This window comes from Euphorbia lathyris, chromosome 6 (assembly GCF_963576675.1).
Source record: "Euphorbia lathyris chromosome 6, ddEupLath1.1, whole genome shotgun sequence".
NCBI classification, from domain to species: Eukaryota; Viridiplantae; Streptophyta; class Magnoliopsida; order Malpighiales; family Euphorbiaceae; genus Euphorbia; species Euphorbia lathyris.
The window spans coordinates 48,497,247-48,516,158 of record NC_088915.1 but is presented as its reverse complement, the minus strand read 5'-3'; the positions used below and the strand labels follow the sequence as shown (position 1 = coordinate 48,516,158).

Genomic DNA, 18,912 nt, shown 5'->3' with positions numbered 1-18,912 from the left:
GTAATTAATTTGATGAAATTGTTATCAAATTTTTTCCCTTTTAAAAACAAAAATATGTTTGATTTTTTTTATATGAAACAAAAATATGTTTGATTAAGTTGCTTTACCAATTTTTTTAAGTAAATTATAATAAGAAAATATATTTAAAAATAAAGTTACCTAATATTTAACATCTTAAATAAAAAATATTTGTTCAATTAATTAAATTCTGTACAAATATCAAATCTTATTTATGAGTAAGAAAACTTAGATTTATAAAAGATTTGCATTTGATTAAAACCAAATTTATACGAAAATTCGTATTATAATCATGTTGAAAAAGTAAATATTTAATTTAATACGAAACATATGTGCAGCGGATTGCTACCAATAGATAGTTGTAGTATACAAAAATTCAAAAACACATGAAACCTAAATAATTTTGTATTACATGCATAATAAGTAAATAGTAGTATTATTTTAGGAACGCATCAGTGAGTCATGGAATGGTTCACCAAAAAAAAAAAAAAAAAAAAAGTGAGTCATGGAATGGAAGAAGACGACGATAAAACGATTAGAAGTTGGCCGGCAACAAAATAACCGGCGCACGTTAGCATATCCTCCTTCCCCTCTCGCCATTTCAAATTCCCGATAACGTGAGTCCTTTAAATTTCATCAATCTGGGCCCATTTTCAAAAAATTAAAAATAAGCCCTTCATTTTTTTAAACTTATAAACTTTGTCCAGTTTGTTTTCATTCCTTCCTTCTTTGTTCGATTTTGAAATTAACTTATTCTTGAAGGACCCCCATTTTTTTAAAAATTTCAATTGTAATAAAGAAAAGAAATAAGAAATAAGAAATAAGAAAAAGAAACAACCAACCAGAGGCAGAAGAAGCAAAGCAGAAAGGAGAGAGAAGGAAAGAGCAGAACGGGAGAGCGAATTTTGGATGATGATGGACAGAGAGAAGGAGAGGGAGGTAGAGCTAGAAAGCGCAATGTACACCAACTGTTTGCTTTTGGGTCTGGATCCAAACATAATCGGGCTCGGAGCATCCAACGGTACTCCTCGGGTCGGGCTCTTCCGCCACTCCAACCCTAAATTGGGCGAGCAGCTCCTCTACTTCATCTTGTCCTCCCTTCGTGGTCCTGTTCAATCCGCTAAAGTAAACATATTGGCCCTCCTGACCTGTACATGCGCACGAATGTCTGTGTTAGTTTTATGAGAGTTTCTTTAGTTGAAGAATCTAATTCCTTTGGTTTTTCTGTTCTTAATTTTGCGATCTCTTAGGATTTCGATAAGGTATGGCCGATTTTTGATTCAGCACAGTCGCGTGATTTTCGCAAGGTAAGGATTAAGGTTTTACGGATTATTGTGATTCGATTGAATTATATATCTGTTGATTCTGAGACTCTTGCATCTTCTTGAAGTGGAAAATTTATTTGAATTTGAGTTGGATTTATTTTTTATGCATAGGTTGTCCAAGGGATTATTAGTGAGCTCGAATCTCAAGGGGCGCTTCCTAGGAGTAATTCGAGGGTTTCGTCACTTGCTACTTGTTGTGGACCGAGGTAGAGCTTTTTATTCATTCCTTCCTTCCTTTTTCGCATTTATAAGAGTTTGAAAGTTGATTTCCCTTATTTTTATCCGGGAGCAAGGAAGATATATATTAACTCGCATATCAATGTATTCTTCATGCTTGTTCATGTTTAATTCCTGCCTACCATGCAAATGGCTGGTGTAGAGGTTTTAGTACCCATAATGCAATACAAGGAGTTCTGCATTGCCTTGTTATCTAGCTTAGGCAATCTGGATTTGGAATCTGGGACTCCGGAGGTCGTTTGGCTTCCGGGGGAAGAAGCAGTCAATCAATTTATAGAAAATGGCTTTATTTATCTATTGATGAAGGGATAATAACTATTGTTTGTAAGTGAAATGTCCTGATGAAAGCTATGATTTAGAATACAGTCATCCACACATGCACTGGTTTGATAGCTGGATATACTTGAAAAGATCTACCTGAAAACAAGCTCTTAAAATTGAATTTGGATGCTGGTGGCTGTCATAAGTATTCAAAATGTTCATGTATTGCTAGCATTAACATGCTAGTATAGGTAGGCTTTTACTTATCTATTGGAGCTTCTGATGTCACTGCAGATTCGTTGAACTTTTATGGCAATTGTCCTTGCATGCCTTGCGAGAGGTTCATAGACGGACATTTTCTGCTGATGTAGCTTCTAATCCACTGCCTGCTTCACTAACTGATGTAGCCTTTCAGCATGCAGCTACTCTGCTTCCTGTAACAAAGGTAAAACTATTTCTTTGGTGTGATATAGTTATACAAAATAGCAGAGTGACAAATATCAATCTAGCCAGTGGTGTGGCTGTGTGGGAGTCTCAAAAGTTGCTTTGTATTTTTTTGGTTAACTAATATAACATTTTTCAATTAGATATCAGGCAATTAGTATGATTTGAACTATATGGATGTGAAATGCACCAATATAGGATAAATTACTTCCGAGACTGGACTGGACCACAATAAAAATGCCAGTGTTAAATTGTGTTGCAAATTTGCAATCATGATGGTAAGTGGGGTTGCTTAAAAACTGTCCTGGCTCCATATACTTATATATCTCAAGCACCGTACAAAACCAAGGCCCCCTAGGCGCTCGAAATCGAGAATCCGTCTGATTTTATCCGATTAGTCCCTCTAGGCTTTTTTGGCCCCTACGGGATTTTTAGCTGCATGGGCTTCGCCTAGGCCCGCTTTTTGCGCAAAAGTATTTTTTATTGCGAATTTATTTTTTGCCTTATTATAATTCACTTTTGAGTTGTTTCAATGATATTGTTGTTGAAATATTGATATTTGCACATTTTTAAAGATATATTTTACAAATATACGTGTTTTTCATATTAAATAATTTTATATTATTATTTTTAAATAGTATAATACGTATTTTAATTGAATTTTTTATAACAATTTGTTGATTAACAAATAAAAATTACAAAAATATAAATCCGGTTGATCCCCGATTAATCATCGAGGGCTCTGCCCGCCCAACTAGCGCCTAGCGTTTTTTATAACCTTGATCTCAAGAGCAAATGGATATAGGTAAAGATGAGATGATTATATAGGTAGCTGATGGCATACGCCCCCTTATCATCTTTCACCAATTCAGCATTTCAAAAAGGGGAGAGAAAAAAAATAGGATAGGCATCTTGAATTTCCAACGTTTAGTTTGTCTCTCTACTCCGGTGTATTAGTTTCACACTCTTATGTGCTACATTGTTATATGCCATGCCTTCTTTGATACAAATATTAAGATCATTTTTATCAGCTTCATATCTGATTGGCACTGGAATTGCTAGTATGATAAGTGATTATGATACTTATCATGTTGATGCAACTGCTTTAGATTTGCATTTTATAGTATACCATATGGACAGGGACATATTTGAGAAAAGAATTCCTGTTGATTGTGGTCTTTTGACTTATTCCCTTTTGTTAACAAGATAAAATTTGCTGTATGATTCCTTGCACTGCAATGTGTGTGTGTGTGTGTGTGTGTGTATAGAGAGAAGTTATTTGCTGGAATTTCAGTAGTTGTGATTTTACTTCATTATAAACAGGCTAGAATAGCCCTTGAACGGAGGAGGTTCCTTAAAAATGCCGAAACAGCAGTACAAAGACAGGCAATGTGGTCCAATCTCGCTCATGAAATGACTGCTGAATTTCGTGGTCTTTGTGCAGAAGAGGTTAAGGGGAAATTGATTTGCATTTTTGTGAGAGTTTCAGCAGATAGAAGTTGAGTGTTTACTCACGTTTTTCTATGAAAAACCTGGATGTCAGGCTTACTTGCAGCAAGAGCTGGAAAAACTGCATGATTTGAGGAACAAAGTTAAGTTGGAAGGCGAGTTGTGGGATGATCTTGTATCAAGCTCCAGTCAGAATTCCCATTTAGTTTCAAAGGCTACTCGCTTGTGGGAGTCTATATTAGCTCGTAAAAGTGAGTTAAATTCACCTTCCGCATTATTTCTAGTTCCTCATTAAATTTATTCACATCAGAGTGCAGCATTGTGGTTGACTTTTTCTTGAGTGAAAAATCACTTTGCACAAAGGATTGCAGCTATATACTTCTCTTTGAGTATTGCACTGTTGTTATGCACATTTTACCAAAACATATCATGATATCAGGTCTACCTTAAAGATTAACTTGAATTACCTTCAATTAACCTTATCAAGGTTTTATTTTCTCAACAACATCCTTGGCATTTTTTGAACCTTATCCCGATGTCCTTGGTTTATTGATCAATGATCAGTGAACAGTATTGCTTAGGTCCTTAGGAAATGGATAATGGTTGAGCAGATTCTTTGCTTCTCTTTTAAGATGGTTTCCTTTGATGAAACTCTTTTCTTTCTCTAGCAGTAATTAATATCCTAGTCATTTCTTGTTTCTCTGTGGATCTAAAACTTTGATCTTTGTTTATTGGGCATAAAAGTCCTTGAACTTTATATTATACTTGCATTGAAATCCAAATCAAAGAAAATCCATTTAAAAAAATTAATGAATTGATGACCTGGACAAGTTTGACTACATCATTAACCCTTTTTTTATCCATGTCACCATAAATTATGGTCAAATACCTATTTTCAAGTCATCATTTAGTTAATTTTTAACGGATTTTCTTTTATTTGGACTTTATTGTTTGTATAATGTAACGTTTAAGGACTGTTATGTCATGAAATGAAGTTTAGAGAACATAATGTTAGTTGCCCTATAATTTAGGGGCCGTGGATGTATTTTACCCTTTGTTTATTCGACTCCTTCCTTGTACAAGTCTGTCTGACCGCCTTTGTATTTGATGCTGCTAATATCTGTTTCTTTATCACGCCTTTGATGATTTTTCTATTTATTATCTTCTTTACAGGTCAGCATGAAGTTCTTGCTTCCGGTCCTATTGAGGACTTAATAGCTCATCGGGAGCATAGGTGATTACTACTATATATCAACTTGGCTGCTGTATATGAAATCTAATAATTTTGATAAGTAATATTCTTTTTTCAGATATCGCATTTCCGGATCTTCGTTGCTCGCAGCTATGGATCAGAGTGCTCAGGTTCCGTTTTCAGATGCACATTTGGATGACAAGGAACCAAATGATGGGTCATATATAAATGTAAATAGAGAAAAGATGAAGAATAGTCTAGATTCTTCCCATCTGCAAGTGAAGGATGAAATGCATGCTCGCGTGGATGATAGAAGTGGAAGAATCCAACCCACTGTTGATGTTGCAGAAATTATTAGGCGTTGGACACATGCATTGCAACGTATTCACAAACAATCTCTTCATCTGGTGTGCTTACTTCTTTTTATTTCTGTAGCTGCTTTGTTAAATTCATGAAGTTATGAAAGCTTAGTCTTGTTGTATCATTGCGTGGTGGTCTTGTTGTATCATTGAGTGTTCATGAAATTTATGCTATGGCTTTGTTTCTGTATGTGTTTTGGGATCAAGTACATTAAAGTTCTACAGTAATATTTATGCACTGGTACTGCCACACAGATATGTATTGAAGTGTTCATAACTGCTTCAGATAAAGAATTATGCACTTCAGTACTTGCATTGAAGTATTTCAATTTCTAGGCCATGATTCTTTTGGTTCTGGATCCACAAAGTGCTTGACAAGGCTTAAATGTTCATCTTGAGAATTGAGGATAAATATTGCAGTTGTAAATATTTGATCAAAAGTTATGCCTGCCTGTTTTACCTCTTCTGCGTCATGAAAGAGGGTTTAGTTTTTTGTGCATGTGCAATCGTTTCTTGATCTTCTCTGAACATGGGACAGTCCTATATTTTCTGTTGGCTAGCATGGAGTTCATTTTGTGTTTGTGTCTCTCTTTTGTGTAAACTTTGTTGAATAACATGAAGTATACAGATGCTAACTGATTGGTATGTTTTGACTTATATTCACACTGTGCTGTCTGTGAAATTAGAGGTACAAAATTGTTTTAATTAGTTACTTAAGCAAAGATATTCACTCATATGGTATAATATAAATTATATATTGCTTACCTATTTTGTTTTGAGACATTATATATTGTTTATGTTAAAGAATAAATTTATCTTTTATTTAATTAACATAAAATAGAAAACTCATTTTTTTTTTTTGGGTATTTTTACAGTTAAAATTCTTCTATATTTTAAGCAATATCTTTTTCTTTCTGGGGTAGTTTTACTTTTACCATACTGTGCTTTCTGTACTCCAGGAAGTTTCTTCATTCTGTAAATAGACTAAATAATAAAGGTATTCATTTACTTTCAATGTTTCATGTCATGTTGTATGTTTATTTATTTGATAGCTAGCTGGATGTTTAAATATGTTGCCCTATTATTTCATGTGTCTCCCTTCTCGTCCTACCTTTGTGTTTTGGGTCATTCCAGAATGCTTGCCATTTTTTCCACTAGGGCTATATTAAATGATAGTTTGACTAAAATGTCATTAATAACTAATAAGAATCGGTAAGAAACAGAAGTCATGCGTAAGCACTATCTTTTACTATAACTAACACTTTTCCTTCTAAATATATTATAAGAGAGGGCAAAAATGGCGGAGAGAACTATGAAATAGAGAAGTCCTTGTTTATTTAATAGTAAATGGAATCTTTTGATTGGAATTTTCTCTTTGTTGCTCATTTTCTTAAGATCAATTGTGTAATAATTGTTTTACAGGCCAAAGCAAATGAGGGAGAAGGTCCAGATTTATTACGAAGTGCACATGATGGTGGTACAAGTGACCATTCTGAGTCTTTAGCTGCAACTCTTGCAGAACATCAGCAACACCTTGCTAGTTTTCAGGTAATAAGCTTATTTTTAATGAGTTAACCAGGTAATTACAGGAAAGCTGAAGAATTTAAACTTGAGCTTCGATAAGATGATTTCAGTTTTTCTGATTTCACTTGATGTTGGACTAAAACATTTGTTAAGGAAATATCTATCTTGTTTTCCTGTGATTTATGCTGGTTGGTAACATGATGTTCCAGTATTCGCTCTTTTAGCTTCTGCCTGAAGACAAATAAAGCTAGCATGTCTCACAATGACTTCTGTTATTTAAAATTTAGGCATGTTAGGAGACTTGATATTATTTTCATGTTGGTTTCTTGCTGGATGGTGCATGGAATTTAGAAAATTTATAGGTAAAAAGCATCCTTAGGCCCCTGATCTTTCATTTTTTGGTGCATTAAGCCCCTGATCTTTTGGATACATTGAGCCCTTGATCTTTTATTTTCTGTCACATTAAGCCCTTGCTTGTCAAATTGGTTAGTTGTGAATATCTAATACTATTAAAAAAGTGTTATCAATTTCATGTGTTTGAAATTATTTTTTTACAGCTGGAAATAAGGTTTTTACAGTTTTCCTATAGCCACATTACACATTAAAAACTGTTTTGAACTTTTAAAAATAAAAATTTCTAGCGCAAGTGAAATGAATAACACTTTGTTAATGGAGTTTTATATTCAAAACTAACTTTTATGGTCATCAGGGCTTAATGTGACAGAAAATAAAAGATGAGGAGCTTAACGTGTCCAAATCAAAGATCAAGGGTTTAATGCACCAAAAAATGAAAGATCAGGGGCCTCAGGATGCTTTTTGCCAAATTTATATTAAGATAGATGCTTCTCTGTAGTAATAGCTTAAGAATACATAGGTGCTGCCATTCTATTTTGGAAGGGTAATACTTGTGCTTATATCTGTCCTCAGTGTAGTAATATGAAATTAATTTGTAGATCCTTTTCTTTTGTTAATCGTGTTTTTTTTTCATAGAATTTGGCAGCAAATTTTCTTCATGAGTGATAAGGGCATCCACTTTTCACAATATCTGTTTTGATTAATACTTTTTAGGTTATGATTTAGATTGTCACATTTTCTGCTTCAGAAAAATACACTTGCTTCCTTTATACTATGTTGATTATTTTTCCATTTCAAATACTTTTCCGTATAGGTGCTGATTAACCAACTCAAGGATGTTGCTCCGACAATACAATTGTCCATAGCTGAGTGTACAGAGAAAGTGAATAATATATCCTCCAATATTCCACCAATGCCCAAGCTTCATGGTCGAGCAAACTCACCCATGCAGGCTCAGAGTAGTGGAAGGACCTTGGTAAGTTGTGGACAAATGATTGTTTTATGTGTAGCATTGTGTCAAACCATGCAGAATTCCTTGTCCAGAACTGATTTTTTTTTTGGGGTCAAATAATAGGAAAGTAGTTCGGATGATGCTACTGAGGTAACTTCCAAAATGTCCAGTATGCAGCTTGACAAGGTGTCTGCCAGCCCCCCTGCATTAAAATTGCCACAGTTATTCAGTTTGACCCCAAATTCTTCAGGGAAAGGGGGAAATGTGCAAAAGAGACAAACATTGCCTCAAACCAATCAAATGGAAAATATATCAGGGAGAAATTCTTTGGATCAGCCTCTGTCAAGTAGCCGAGTAGATAACACACCACAAGGTTTGTTTGATGCATTTCTTTGCCTCCTGCTTCATGTCCTGATGCGTGCATATAATCTTGATGGCCTGCTGAGGGCATCTCATTTATAAGTTACAGAAGAATTTTTCTTTGAATTGCTTCATGTGGAGAATTTGATTTTCGGTTTTGTGCATTTGTAGATAGTGATAATTCTTATGTCCAAGACTTGAAAAGATCTGTAAGAGAAGCAGCTCTATCTACACAACCCTTGAATTCTGAATCATCTCGTGACAGTCACTCTGATGAAAGTTCTGAGCACTTCTTCTTACCTCTATCAGCAACTGGATTTTCTCGTTTAGGTCTAGAAAACAAAGTGGCTTTGAGAAAGAGTAAGAGATTACTTACATCTCATAAGGACAGTTCCTTGATTGAGAGTCAAATTACTAATGGTCAAGCTGGGAGCAAGTTCAATGGTCTACCAGAAATATTAAATAATTTGGATTCTCTAACTGATTATGACCATATAAATGGCTTTCTCTCTACGGCTGTCTCAGATGGTGCAATGTCTCATACACCGGGGTCGTTTTATGACATTGAGGAACCTCATGATCAGGTCTTCTCACCCCCTTTGCTAATGGACACATCCCTATTAGCTGATTCATATGAGGATTTACTTGGTATGTTGCTTTGGCTGCAAATCTTTTCTGTCAGACACCTCTTTGCTCTTTTTTTTTGTTGGGGGGGGGGGGGGGGGGGATATAACTTGCAATCAAAATGTTAGAGCTTCAAACACAGAATGCCTTTGTAGAGTGTTAAGCTATGTTACATATTTCAGCTAAAGGATTATTTACTTCATAACTTAATTATGCTTATATCTTTTGTCATTGGATTTCTATTTTTTTTTTCATGATAAAAGGAGTTTTAAGCCCATAGACTTGTCATTGTTGTTATATCTGATCCTTATGCTTTCATTGGGTTTGATTGAGCCCTCAAACAATTATTTACATGCACATTGCAGATCTGTATAACAGCCAGATCATCATTTCTAATACTAATAGTATTCTGACTGTTATGTTGGTGCTCAATGTAATATATACATAATGTTTTGTGGGCTCAATCTATTAAAATGATTGTTTGACGGCTTAATAAAAAAAATAAAAAATATGGGAAGTGAATAGAAAAATATGATAAGGCCATGGGTTTCAAGTGCTTCTTGCCTATTCCCCCCCTCAATTACATTCTAAAGGTAATCTAATTAATTTCTTTTGCAGCTCCACTTTCTGAAACTGAAACAGCATTAATGGAACAGTGAGTGATTATTGAGGAGATGATTCAGCACTGTTGTGTTGAGGTTTTTGAGGAGATGGTTTAGTCAGTTGTGATGGGTTTCTTTTGTTTTTGATTCATCAATTGGGATATTTCTCCACGCCCACTAATATGTTGTATGATGGGTGATTGTATGTTTCCTTCTAGACCCCCTTTAGGATGATATGCTATTATTTAAGGGGGGAAATGTGGGCCAATTCAGCACTTGACAACGCTTTGAACCGAGATGGCATCTGTTTTGGCAACTCGTTTCTGAACTTTGGAGGCCACAGTCCGCAGCAAATCGAATTATAAGCTAATTCTCCTGCACGGCTTATTTATGGGGATGTTATTGCACTTCTAATGCTTCAAGAACGATGACAATCTACAACTGCATTGGCTAGGCCTCCAGGTAACTCTCAAGATTGATTGTTGGTGAACTGATGCTATGTATTTGATAGATGTGTATAATCAGGGATTTGATTGTGTATTTATGTAATTGATCAGAATCAAGAAATTAATGCATTCATTTTATTTTTCATTGATTCAATCAATCTAAGAGTTATTGCAGGCTGCAGATTTTGGCTTTGAGTCTTGATGTGATATTTTAGACTTTATAATGTTTATCTCTTGATGGCAACTATTATCCTCTTTAAATTACGGCCTATCATTGAGGATGGCCATGAGTTAATCTATTTCACATTCAGAAATTGCTATTGGTGCAAAGGTCATCTCAAGTTTAGCAAAGATCCATGCTATCGCATCCCTGTACATGTGTCAGATATTTTATTGTGAATTTATTGAATTTGTGTAGTAGTGTTTTTGTTTTACGTTTAGTAGTACATTTAACCTATCAACAACTGAATGGGGCTTTAGCTCAATCGCTTTCAGGTCACTTTATATGCGAGATGTTTGTTGGCTTCCATTGAATTAATTGATGATTACAGGTTCACTCTTTTCAAATGAAGTTGCTTTCAGTTAACTGTTGACATCTCAATTTCACTAAATTTCTAGGTCCTTAGATCTAATAGAACTTATTTTGCTAATTACTTGCTTCCTAGTCTATAGGATCAATTTCCAATTCTTTGCATTACTGACTTTAAAAGTGATCTTGCAATGGTCCTCTTTTTCTTCTTCTTCTTTGGTTGAGGAGAGCTTTTAGGGAGAGGAATTTAGGATACCCAAGTTCCCCACCTACCTGGTAGGTGTACCATTTGTACTATGTCCTATTTGTTTGTGCTTTTATATTGCGCCCAAAAGAAAACAATGTCATTATTACAGTGGAGTGCAAAAGTAAATATGTGAATTGTATGGTTTTGTTTGTACTTTGTTCAACTCATTCTCAGATTACACGCCATCTATTCAACCAGCAGAACCAACTCAAAATGTTCATGTGGTATTGAAAGTGAACATTTCTGTTTAAACTAAAACTTGGACTTGAAACATTATGTTTGCCACTCTAATTATTTAATCAAATATTGTATGCTTGATTGGAAGGCAAATGTTAGGGGGCACCGGCTCCTCTTGAGGACCTCCATATATTTTGGGAATGTATGGGGATCCTCAAAGTACGCAATCCTCCTAAAATCCCCAATTCGAGACGCCTGTTTTTTAAACTAATCCATCTGTTTAGAGCATCTCCAATGTGGGTATAATGGAATAGTGTTTAATAGAAGGGTATAATGAGTGGTTCATTGTACTCCATTGGAGATACTCTAAACAGATAGATTAGTTTCAAGAATAGACGTCTCGAATTGGGGTTTTTAGGAGGGTCGGGTCCTTTGAGGATCCCCATACATTCTCAAAATATATGGGGGTCCTCAAGTGGAGCCTGTGCGCCCTAACATTTGCCCTCTAATTGAACATACACTATTTGATTAAATAATTAGAGTGGCCAAACATAATGTTTCAAGTCCAAGTTTTAGTTTAAAACAGAAATGTTAGAGTTTAACCATTGGAGTTGATAGTTTAATATAATGAATTTTATTAAATGAATTTTACAATGATGATGTAACAAGTATATTGAATGGTTGTGAGTATGAACTATTGGAAATGCTATAAACCCAATCAGTTGGATTAAGAGTGATTTAAAATGATAAATTTTGCTTTCTTGCCCCAAGAAATATAAGAGAAATGCAATCTTAAGCAAGCAAAATCTTTTAGTAAGAGAGTAGAATTGCCTTCTTTTAGAAAAACTATGGTCCACTAATTTGGCTATCATGTGTGGACAAATAGTTGTCTTTAAGTAATTGCTGTTGAATGTTACCATATAGGACTAATATGTAAAAAAGTAGTGAAAATTGTATTAAGCTTTGCTTTTTTTTTTTTTTTATTGCGTATTGAATAAGATTGGAATTGTTGAGACTCTAAATGTAGAATTAAAATTAAAATTTTCGTTATTTCACGAATATAGTGACAACTGTAATTTCATTTGATATTTTTCTAATACATTCTTAATTAATGAAGTAATTTGATGAATAGAGCATTTAATTTATTTTTAATTTTATAATATTTTTTGGGATGATTTTAATTTTATAATTTTAAACTATAAAAAATATGAGAAGCTGATTGAGATGTTCTTCCTTGTAGCCTCTATTAAAAAGCTAAAGTAAATACGATACGAGTATAATAGGAAATTAATTGAAAGACATGGAACTTTAAAAAAAATGAAGTTGTATTTATATTGGTGAAATAAATTAGTACTAGTGTTTTTTATTCGATTAGTGATCCTAAAACAGCAAAACGCGAGAGTTTAAAGTTGCAATAATTGATGATGAGAATTCAAAGCTTCTGATGATTTTGTTAATTAAAAAAAAAAAAGACTTAAAATTGAAGAGATACACTAGAAAGTAGAAACAAAAAATCTTCGCAAGTGATTGGAAGCGTGAGATGACGCACTTCTGGAGAGCGTGAGACTTTTGTCAAATCTCGACGAAAATCTGTGCCAAAAAGAGGTTTTGGAACTTCCAAAACGAGCAGGGACATGCTTTCCAAGGATAAGCAATCCCCACTCGCAGATGGAATTGGCGCGTGAAAGCACAGCTGCTTGTCTATATTTTACGTATTTCCAGTTTTGACCTTTTCTGTCTTTCGTCAGACACGACGCGGAGTGAAGGGTATATTGGTCAAAGAAGGATGTATCTTTTATCTGGAGAAAATTAGAACTGAAAGGAATCTGACAAACAAAAACAAGTGTGGTTTTGAGGTTGAAATTGTTGAGAAAGTCTTAAAAAACCAAAAAAGGAAGAAACTTTAGGAAGGAGAATGAGAAAGGAAGCTTACCCAGAAGAGTAAAATTGAGCTGACAACAACCACAATTAGTGATTCTGCTCTTCTTAATCGTTCAATTTCGATCCCCTTCTTGCTTTTTCTCTTACTTGCTCCCAGCACAGCACAGAGATATTATCCGTAAGTATGAGCGAAGCAATCATCGTATCTTTGTTTTATTCCCCTTTTCCCTTTTAATTTGTTTTGTTCAATTCATCCATCGCCTTTATCACATTAGTTTCGAATCTCTGTCCTCCTCTCCTCTAGTTATTTTTATTTGTTTTATGGATTTTGTTTAAGGGAACTTTTGCTTATATCGTTTTTCAGATCATACCCAGATCTTGTTGCTTTATGATCCGGTTAATTTATTGCTAATTCGTGGATAGATAAGCTAACGGAGAGAAGGAAAGGTGAATATTCGTTATCCCTTTCTCTTTTCAGCTGAATGGAGGAGTCGGGTTGTCAGGACCTTGATCACATTATCTGAATCTCAAGAATTATAGAGTACTTTCTGATTTTCCATTTTTTAATGCCTTTTCCTCTTCAATTATTCTCTAATTTAGTTTCTTTACTTCCCTTTTTGCTTTGTACAAGTGTAAAGAGATAGCATTAATTTTGGAAATGAAACAGCTAAAGCTTTTGCTTTGTATTGTTAATAGATTTGGATGACATTTTGTGTTGCCAGTATTTTTTTTCTTTCTAAAATGCTGTTATTCTATGGCAGCTGTTTCGAAATCGATTGGATTATCACCTTGGTGGAGATTAGTTCTGGCTTGAAATGATTTTGGTGCTCTCGTCTGAATAATTCTCTCTTTGCTGTGGCCTTTGAAGGAGTGTTGGTTGGATAGGTTTTGGAGTGCCGAAAGTGTAGATTTTGTACTGTCAAAGTGATGATAAAACAGATTCTCAATAGGCTCCCAAGGAAGCCCTCTAAATCATCAGAGAATCGTGAGGGAGGGGGAACCTCTACTTCCTTGTCCAATTCATCCAATAGCTCAAGAAACAGTGATTTATCCAATAACCGGTATCCAAACTCAAATGCTACATCTTCAAATTTAGGACCAAATTATGGCAGTAAGCTTTCTCTAGCTGTAAATTCAAAGCTGAATGGGAATCAGAATGTTCCTTCCTATGAGGCATTGCCTAGTTTCAGAGATGTGCCTAACTCTGAAAAGCCGAACTTGTTTATCAGAAAAGTGAACTTATGTACTGTTGTGTTCGACTTCAGTGACCCTACTAAGCACTTTAAGGAAAAAGATATCAAGCGACAAACGTTGGTTGAGCTTGTAGATTATGTTTCTGCTGCAAATGGAAAGTTCTCAGAATCTATGATGCAAGAACTTGTTAAAATGGTTTCCATAAATTTATTCAGAACACTTTCTTCCCCGCCACGTGAGAACAAAGTTTTGGAGTCCTTTGATTTAGAAGATGATGAACCGTCAATGGACCCTGCATGGCCTCATTTGCAAGTTGTATATGAATTATTTCTGAGGTTTGTAGCATCACCTGAGACGGATGCAAAATTAGCTAAGAGGTATGTAGATCACTCTTTTGTTCTCAGGTTGTTGGATCTTTTTGATTCAGAGGACCCTAGGGAGAGGGAGTATTTGAAAACTGTCTTGCACCGTATCTATGGGAAATTCATGGTGCATCGACCATTCATCAGGAAAGCAATTAACTACATTTTTTATCGTTTTATCTTTGAAACCGAGAAGCATAATGGGATTGCAGAGTTGTTAGAGATTCTGGGAAGTATAATTAATGGATTTGCCCTTCCATTGAAAGAGGAGCACAAGCTTTTCCTTGTCCGAGCACTCATTCCACTACATAAACCAAAATGCTTACCCATGTACCACCAGCAATTATCATATTGCATTACACAGTTTGTGGAGAAAGACTGCAAGCTTGCAGATACTGTTATCAGGGGGATGCTAAAATATTGGCCAATTACAAATAGTTCAAAAGAGGTAATGTTCTTAGGTGAACTGGAGGAGGTTCTAGAAGCAACACAACCTGGAGAGTTTCAGCGCTGCATGGTACCATTATTCCGACAAATTGCCCGATGCTTGAGTAGTTCACATTTTCAGGTAGACGGTTGTTTTACTTTTACCAATTCTTGTGTGTTTTTTCTTGTTCTTTTTTACTTGTTCACATTTTCTCCTCTTACAATCTTATTGGATCAACAACAAACTACAGAGCTAAGTTATTAGAATTCAAAATAGTTAATTGTTCAGTCTATATTTTATTTCAAGAGACAAAAAAAAAAAAAAAACTTTATCTTGCTTTCTTCGTTATTTACTTGCCTTTGGTTTTTCCAATGGCATGTCAAAAAAATGTTCCAATATGGGTGGAGTAACTTTTGGCAGAGGCCCCAACAAAAGGCCTGATTCATCTGCTCTATTGAATTGGTCATTAAGCAGAAAGTATTTAAGTTGCATCCTTTTGCCAGTTCCAATCATTTTGAAATATTGTGGAATGTTGAAGCTCAAAGAGGCTAATGTCTCTGTCTAACTCTTGTATGTTCCTTATTTTGGTCAATGGAAGCTTCTGAATGAATGCAGTAGCTTTTTTGGGCCCTTTGGGAGACTGATGAGAGAGACTCCAGTTGTCAGGTAAGTGGATGATTACTCAGTTAGGTGTTATGGGATTGCAATATATGGGACAGAATTAAAAGCATCAGATACGCCACTATCTTTCATGGTGGTAAGATACACTTTATTACTAATGGAAAATCATTATGTTAATGGAAGGTCATTGGAGCGACACAGTTTAGGTCATGCTTTTATGGAAACTTTCTTTTCTGCTGGAGTTGAGCACAAGATCCATGACATTGCATTTGGGTGTGCTCATGAAGTAACTTTTGGATGTTGAAGTAGAAGTTTTTGTATTCACACTTCGGAAGTTGGTTAATTGATTTTAGGGTTAAATAAACCCATGGCCCTTCCACTTCAGCCTTACTTTCTTTATGGCCCCTCACCCTCAAAACCGGACATAAAAGTCCCTAAACTTTGCCCTATTAGTATAATATAAAAGTCCCTTGTGAAAGTAATCAACCTCAAAATGACTGTGGACAACCTCAAAATGGGGAAGTCTAAGAATTAAATTTGTTTAGAACCACCATCTCCCATGGAACTAGGTTTTCGATTTTCAAAAATCACCATTTTCTGAGCTTCTCACCCTAAACAATCACTTTCTCTTTCCTAACTAAACAACACACCTAAACCAAAAAGTTCAAGACTTAAATTGCTTAGAATATCATTTCCATCAGCTCTACAATGGAGGGTTACCTGCTATCGGAGTAATTTAAGGTTAAGGGGCTGTTATGTTAGTAATGGATGGGAAAAATTCAGGGACTTCTATGTGCAGTTTTAAAGGTGAGGGACCATAAAGAAAATAAAGCCCAATTTGAAGGGCCATGGGTGTAAATTACCCATTGATTTTAGCTATTTGAATAAATCCATTCCTAGTTGTACAATTTGTCTGTTTGAGCAACATATATTCAGAACTTTGGCGTTTTGTTATCAATATACATCTATGTCATTCCGCCTTACTTGAAACAAGACTTCCTTGGAATGCAGATAAGATTTGAAATATACTGCATGTTTATGCTTACTATGATCGAGCTGGTCTTGTGATGGCTGTTCAGGGTAATGCTTGGATTTCTGATTCATGATTTCCGTGATGAGGATTTTTGGCATGGCATCAGGATGTTGATTCCACAAACAGTCTTCTAAATTACTTCTAGGATTGAAATGTAGATAGCTGACTCTAATGCTTGTTTTGAGTTGTGATTGCTAGAGACAAGACGTGATTTTTATGCCCTTTCTTCAGCACATTTACTTTCATTTTAATATTTAAGTTAGTTTGGAAGGCATGCATTGATACAAAGGAAGAAGTGTTGGAGAAAGTGGTAACAAACTATGCTAGTCTTGAGTGTATTCTACACAAGCTTTTCTTCATGTGCTTTATTTTAACTTTGTTTATCTCACCTCAAAATTGTTTCTAAAGTTTAAGGGCGGTTATTCGAAAAGTAAGCTTTATTTTGTTTAAAATTCAGTAATTGTAGAAGAAGTGCGTTTTTGTCACACAGAGAGTTGTATTTTATGGAACTTATTGGGAAGTAGAGAAATGCCATGCTTGTTGCAGAGATAATAATGCCTAGGCAGGTGAATGCTATTCGGGTGATGCAGATGAATGTATTAAATAGAGGATGATTTGGAAGAAAATCAGTCAGAAGCTAAAAAAAAAAGAGTAAGTTGTCAAGAGTAAAGAGCATTAAGTACTGATGGAAAAAAGAAAAATGGATCCGATGCTGGATCTTACTTCTTATGGAGAGAAAGGGTGCAAAAGGAGTTTGGTCATTTTAGTTGGTATTGAGGTTTACTTTAAGTACTTTACTGGTTGGATGGGTGTCTTAATTATCTAATATCTGCGTTCTTTCTGGGAAATAACATGTCACTAGAGCAATTTGCAAATTCATTATTTTCTTGGTATGTCTCTTCTTTCTGAATTTAGCTATATTTCACTTGATCACATGATTTTGTCTTCCACTGCTCTTTTTGTTCTTGATGATGATGATGTGTCGCTGCTGCTTTACTTTTCCCTTATTTTTTCTCTACCCTTATCTCGTGAATTATTCTGATCTAATAAATCATAAAGATTATCCACTTGCAGTTGGTCTTATTGGATTATTATCTATTATGCCTATTGCTAGCAAGATATTGGAAACGAGTGTTTTCATAAAAACTATCTAATTTAGAATCTCTCTGAATTTCAGGTGGCAGAGAGGGCTTTGTTCTTGTGGAACAATGATCACATTGAGAATTTGATCAAACAAAATCGCAAAGTGATACTGCCAATCATCTTCCCAGCCTTAGAGAGAAATGCAAGGCAGCACTGGAATCAGGCAGTTCAAAGCTTGACCCTCAACGTGCGCAAGATATTCTTTGATGTTGATCCAGAGCTCTTCGATGAGTGCCTTGTCAAGTATCAGGAAGATGAAACACGGGAAAAGGAGATGAAGTCTAAACGTGAAGCCACATGGAAACGCTTAGAAGAAATTGCTGCAATGAAGGCAACAAGTAATGAAGCTGTTCTCATCTCCCCACGAATCGGTAGAGTTGATTAAATTTGCATCTGCAATTGCTCTTACTTGACTTGGTTGGAAGCTGGCGTAAAATGCAAACCATGGACGGAAGGTGCGACTGAGAACGACTGATTGATTCTCATGCTTATTCACCTTGTTCAGGATTAACTAAATTTGAAAACATGGTGGTGGAAAGGTGAGATATTTGCATACAGAAATCCTATTTTGCTTATCATAAAGTTAAGGAGCAGATTTAGATTTGAATGGAGAAAGAAATGGGTGCTGCAGAATGCAATTTTGGGAGTAATATTTAATATGGTTGGATGTGTTTCCGAAAGTAGAGAAAGGTTGAAGTCAATGTACAATTGTTTACTGAGAACGAATTTGGTTTAATGTAGAAATATTGCTTATATCTTTTAACATTAAAATGGATTTCCATTTTTGAAACGCTACCTTTTTTATAGTTTAATATCAAATTTTTACAGATTTTGTTAGAGTAAATTGCATCCATAGCAATTGAAATCTAATACTCAACTTTCTAATATTATCTAATATTATAGTTATTAATTTTTATTAACGCCTCAAGAATTAAGAATGACTTTTAATATGAATTCTCATTTTTTATAATCACAATTTCTTGAGCTCTCTAAAAATTCACTTTATTTTGTAATCAAATACTTTGAATTTTTTATTTTGAAATTGTCTAAGCTCATTTTGAGATGTTGATTGAAGTTTAACAGTTATAATGTTAGAAACTATGAAGTTAAGTGACTTTTATGTTATGTTTTGAAGTTTAGAGATCATACCG

At 34.9% G+C, this 18,912-nt stretch overlaps 2 protein-coding genes across 6 annotated transcripts; both read left to right on the top strand.

Moving 5' to 3' along the window:
- Nucleotides 1-830: 830 nt before the first annotated feature.
- On the top strand, nt 831-10,296 carry LOC136232745 (AUGMIN subunit 6). Its single transcript, XM_066022127.1, has 13 exons — nt 831-1,143; nt 1,269-1,325; nt 1,455-1,549; nt 2,136-2,286; nt 3,609-3,734; nt 3,829-3,985; nt 4,908-4,968; nt 5,045-5,333; nt 6,708-6,833; nt 7,978-8,139; nt 8,239-8,488; nt 8,647-9,123; nt 9,718-10,296. Exons 1-13 carry the CDS (start codon nt 928-930, stop codon nt 9,756-9,758), a joined length of 2,208 nt encoding a protein of 735 aa, XP_065878199.1. The 5' UTR covers nt 831-927; the 3' UTR covers nt 9,759-10,296.
- A 2,619-nt stretch (nt 10,297-12,915) lies between these two features.
- On the top strand, nt 12,916-18,590 carry LOC136233937 (serine/threonine protein phosphatase 2A 57 kDa regulatory subunit B' theta isoform-like). Of its 5 annotated transcripts, none has more exons than XM_066023671.1 (4): nt 12,916-13,159; nt 13,405-13,428; nt 13,743-15,105; nt 17,796-18,590. In XM_066023671.1, exons 3-4 carry the CDS (start codon nt 13,909-13,911, stop codon nt 18,144-18,146), a joined length of 1,548 nt encoding a protein of 515 aa, XP_065879743.1. In that variant the 5' UTR covers nt 12,916-13,159; nt 13,405-13,428; nt 13,743-13,908; the 3' UTR covers nt 18,147-18,590. The 5 variants fall into 5 exon arrangements, with proteins under 5 accessions (XP_065879743.1, XP_065879741.1, XP_065879742.1 ...); XM_066023669.1 differs by having other exon boundaries at nt 13,405-13,522; XM_066023670.1 differs by having other exon boundaries at nt 13,346-13,428.
- The last annotated feature ends 322 nt before the right edge of the window (nt 18,591-18,912 follow it).

Excerpts from the sequence above, each read along its gene's own strand:
- LOC136232745 (XM_066022127.1), top strand. The coding sequence starts at position 928 with ATGATGATGGACAGAGAGAAGGAGAGGGAGGTAGAGCTAGAAAGCGCA. Across the intron at positions 3,735-3,828 it reads GTGGTCTTTGTGCAGAAGAG|GCTTACTTGCAGCAAGAGCT; the intron begins GTTAAGGGGAAA and ends CCTGGATGTCAG. Across the intron at positions 5,334-6,707 it reads ACAAACAATCTCTTCATCTG|GCCAAAGCAAATGAGGGAGA; the intron begins GTGTGCTTACTT and ends ATTGTTTTACAG.
- LOC136233937 (XM_066023673.1), top strand. The coding sequence starts at position 13,909 with ATGATAAAACAGATTCTCAATAGGCTCCCAAGGAAGCCCTCTAAATCA. Across the intron at positions 15,106-17,795 it reads TGAGTAGTTCACATTTTCAG|GTGGCAGAGAGGGCTTTGTT; the intron begins GTAGACGGTTGT and ends TCTGAATTTCAG.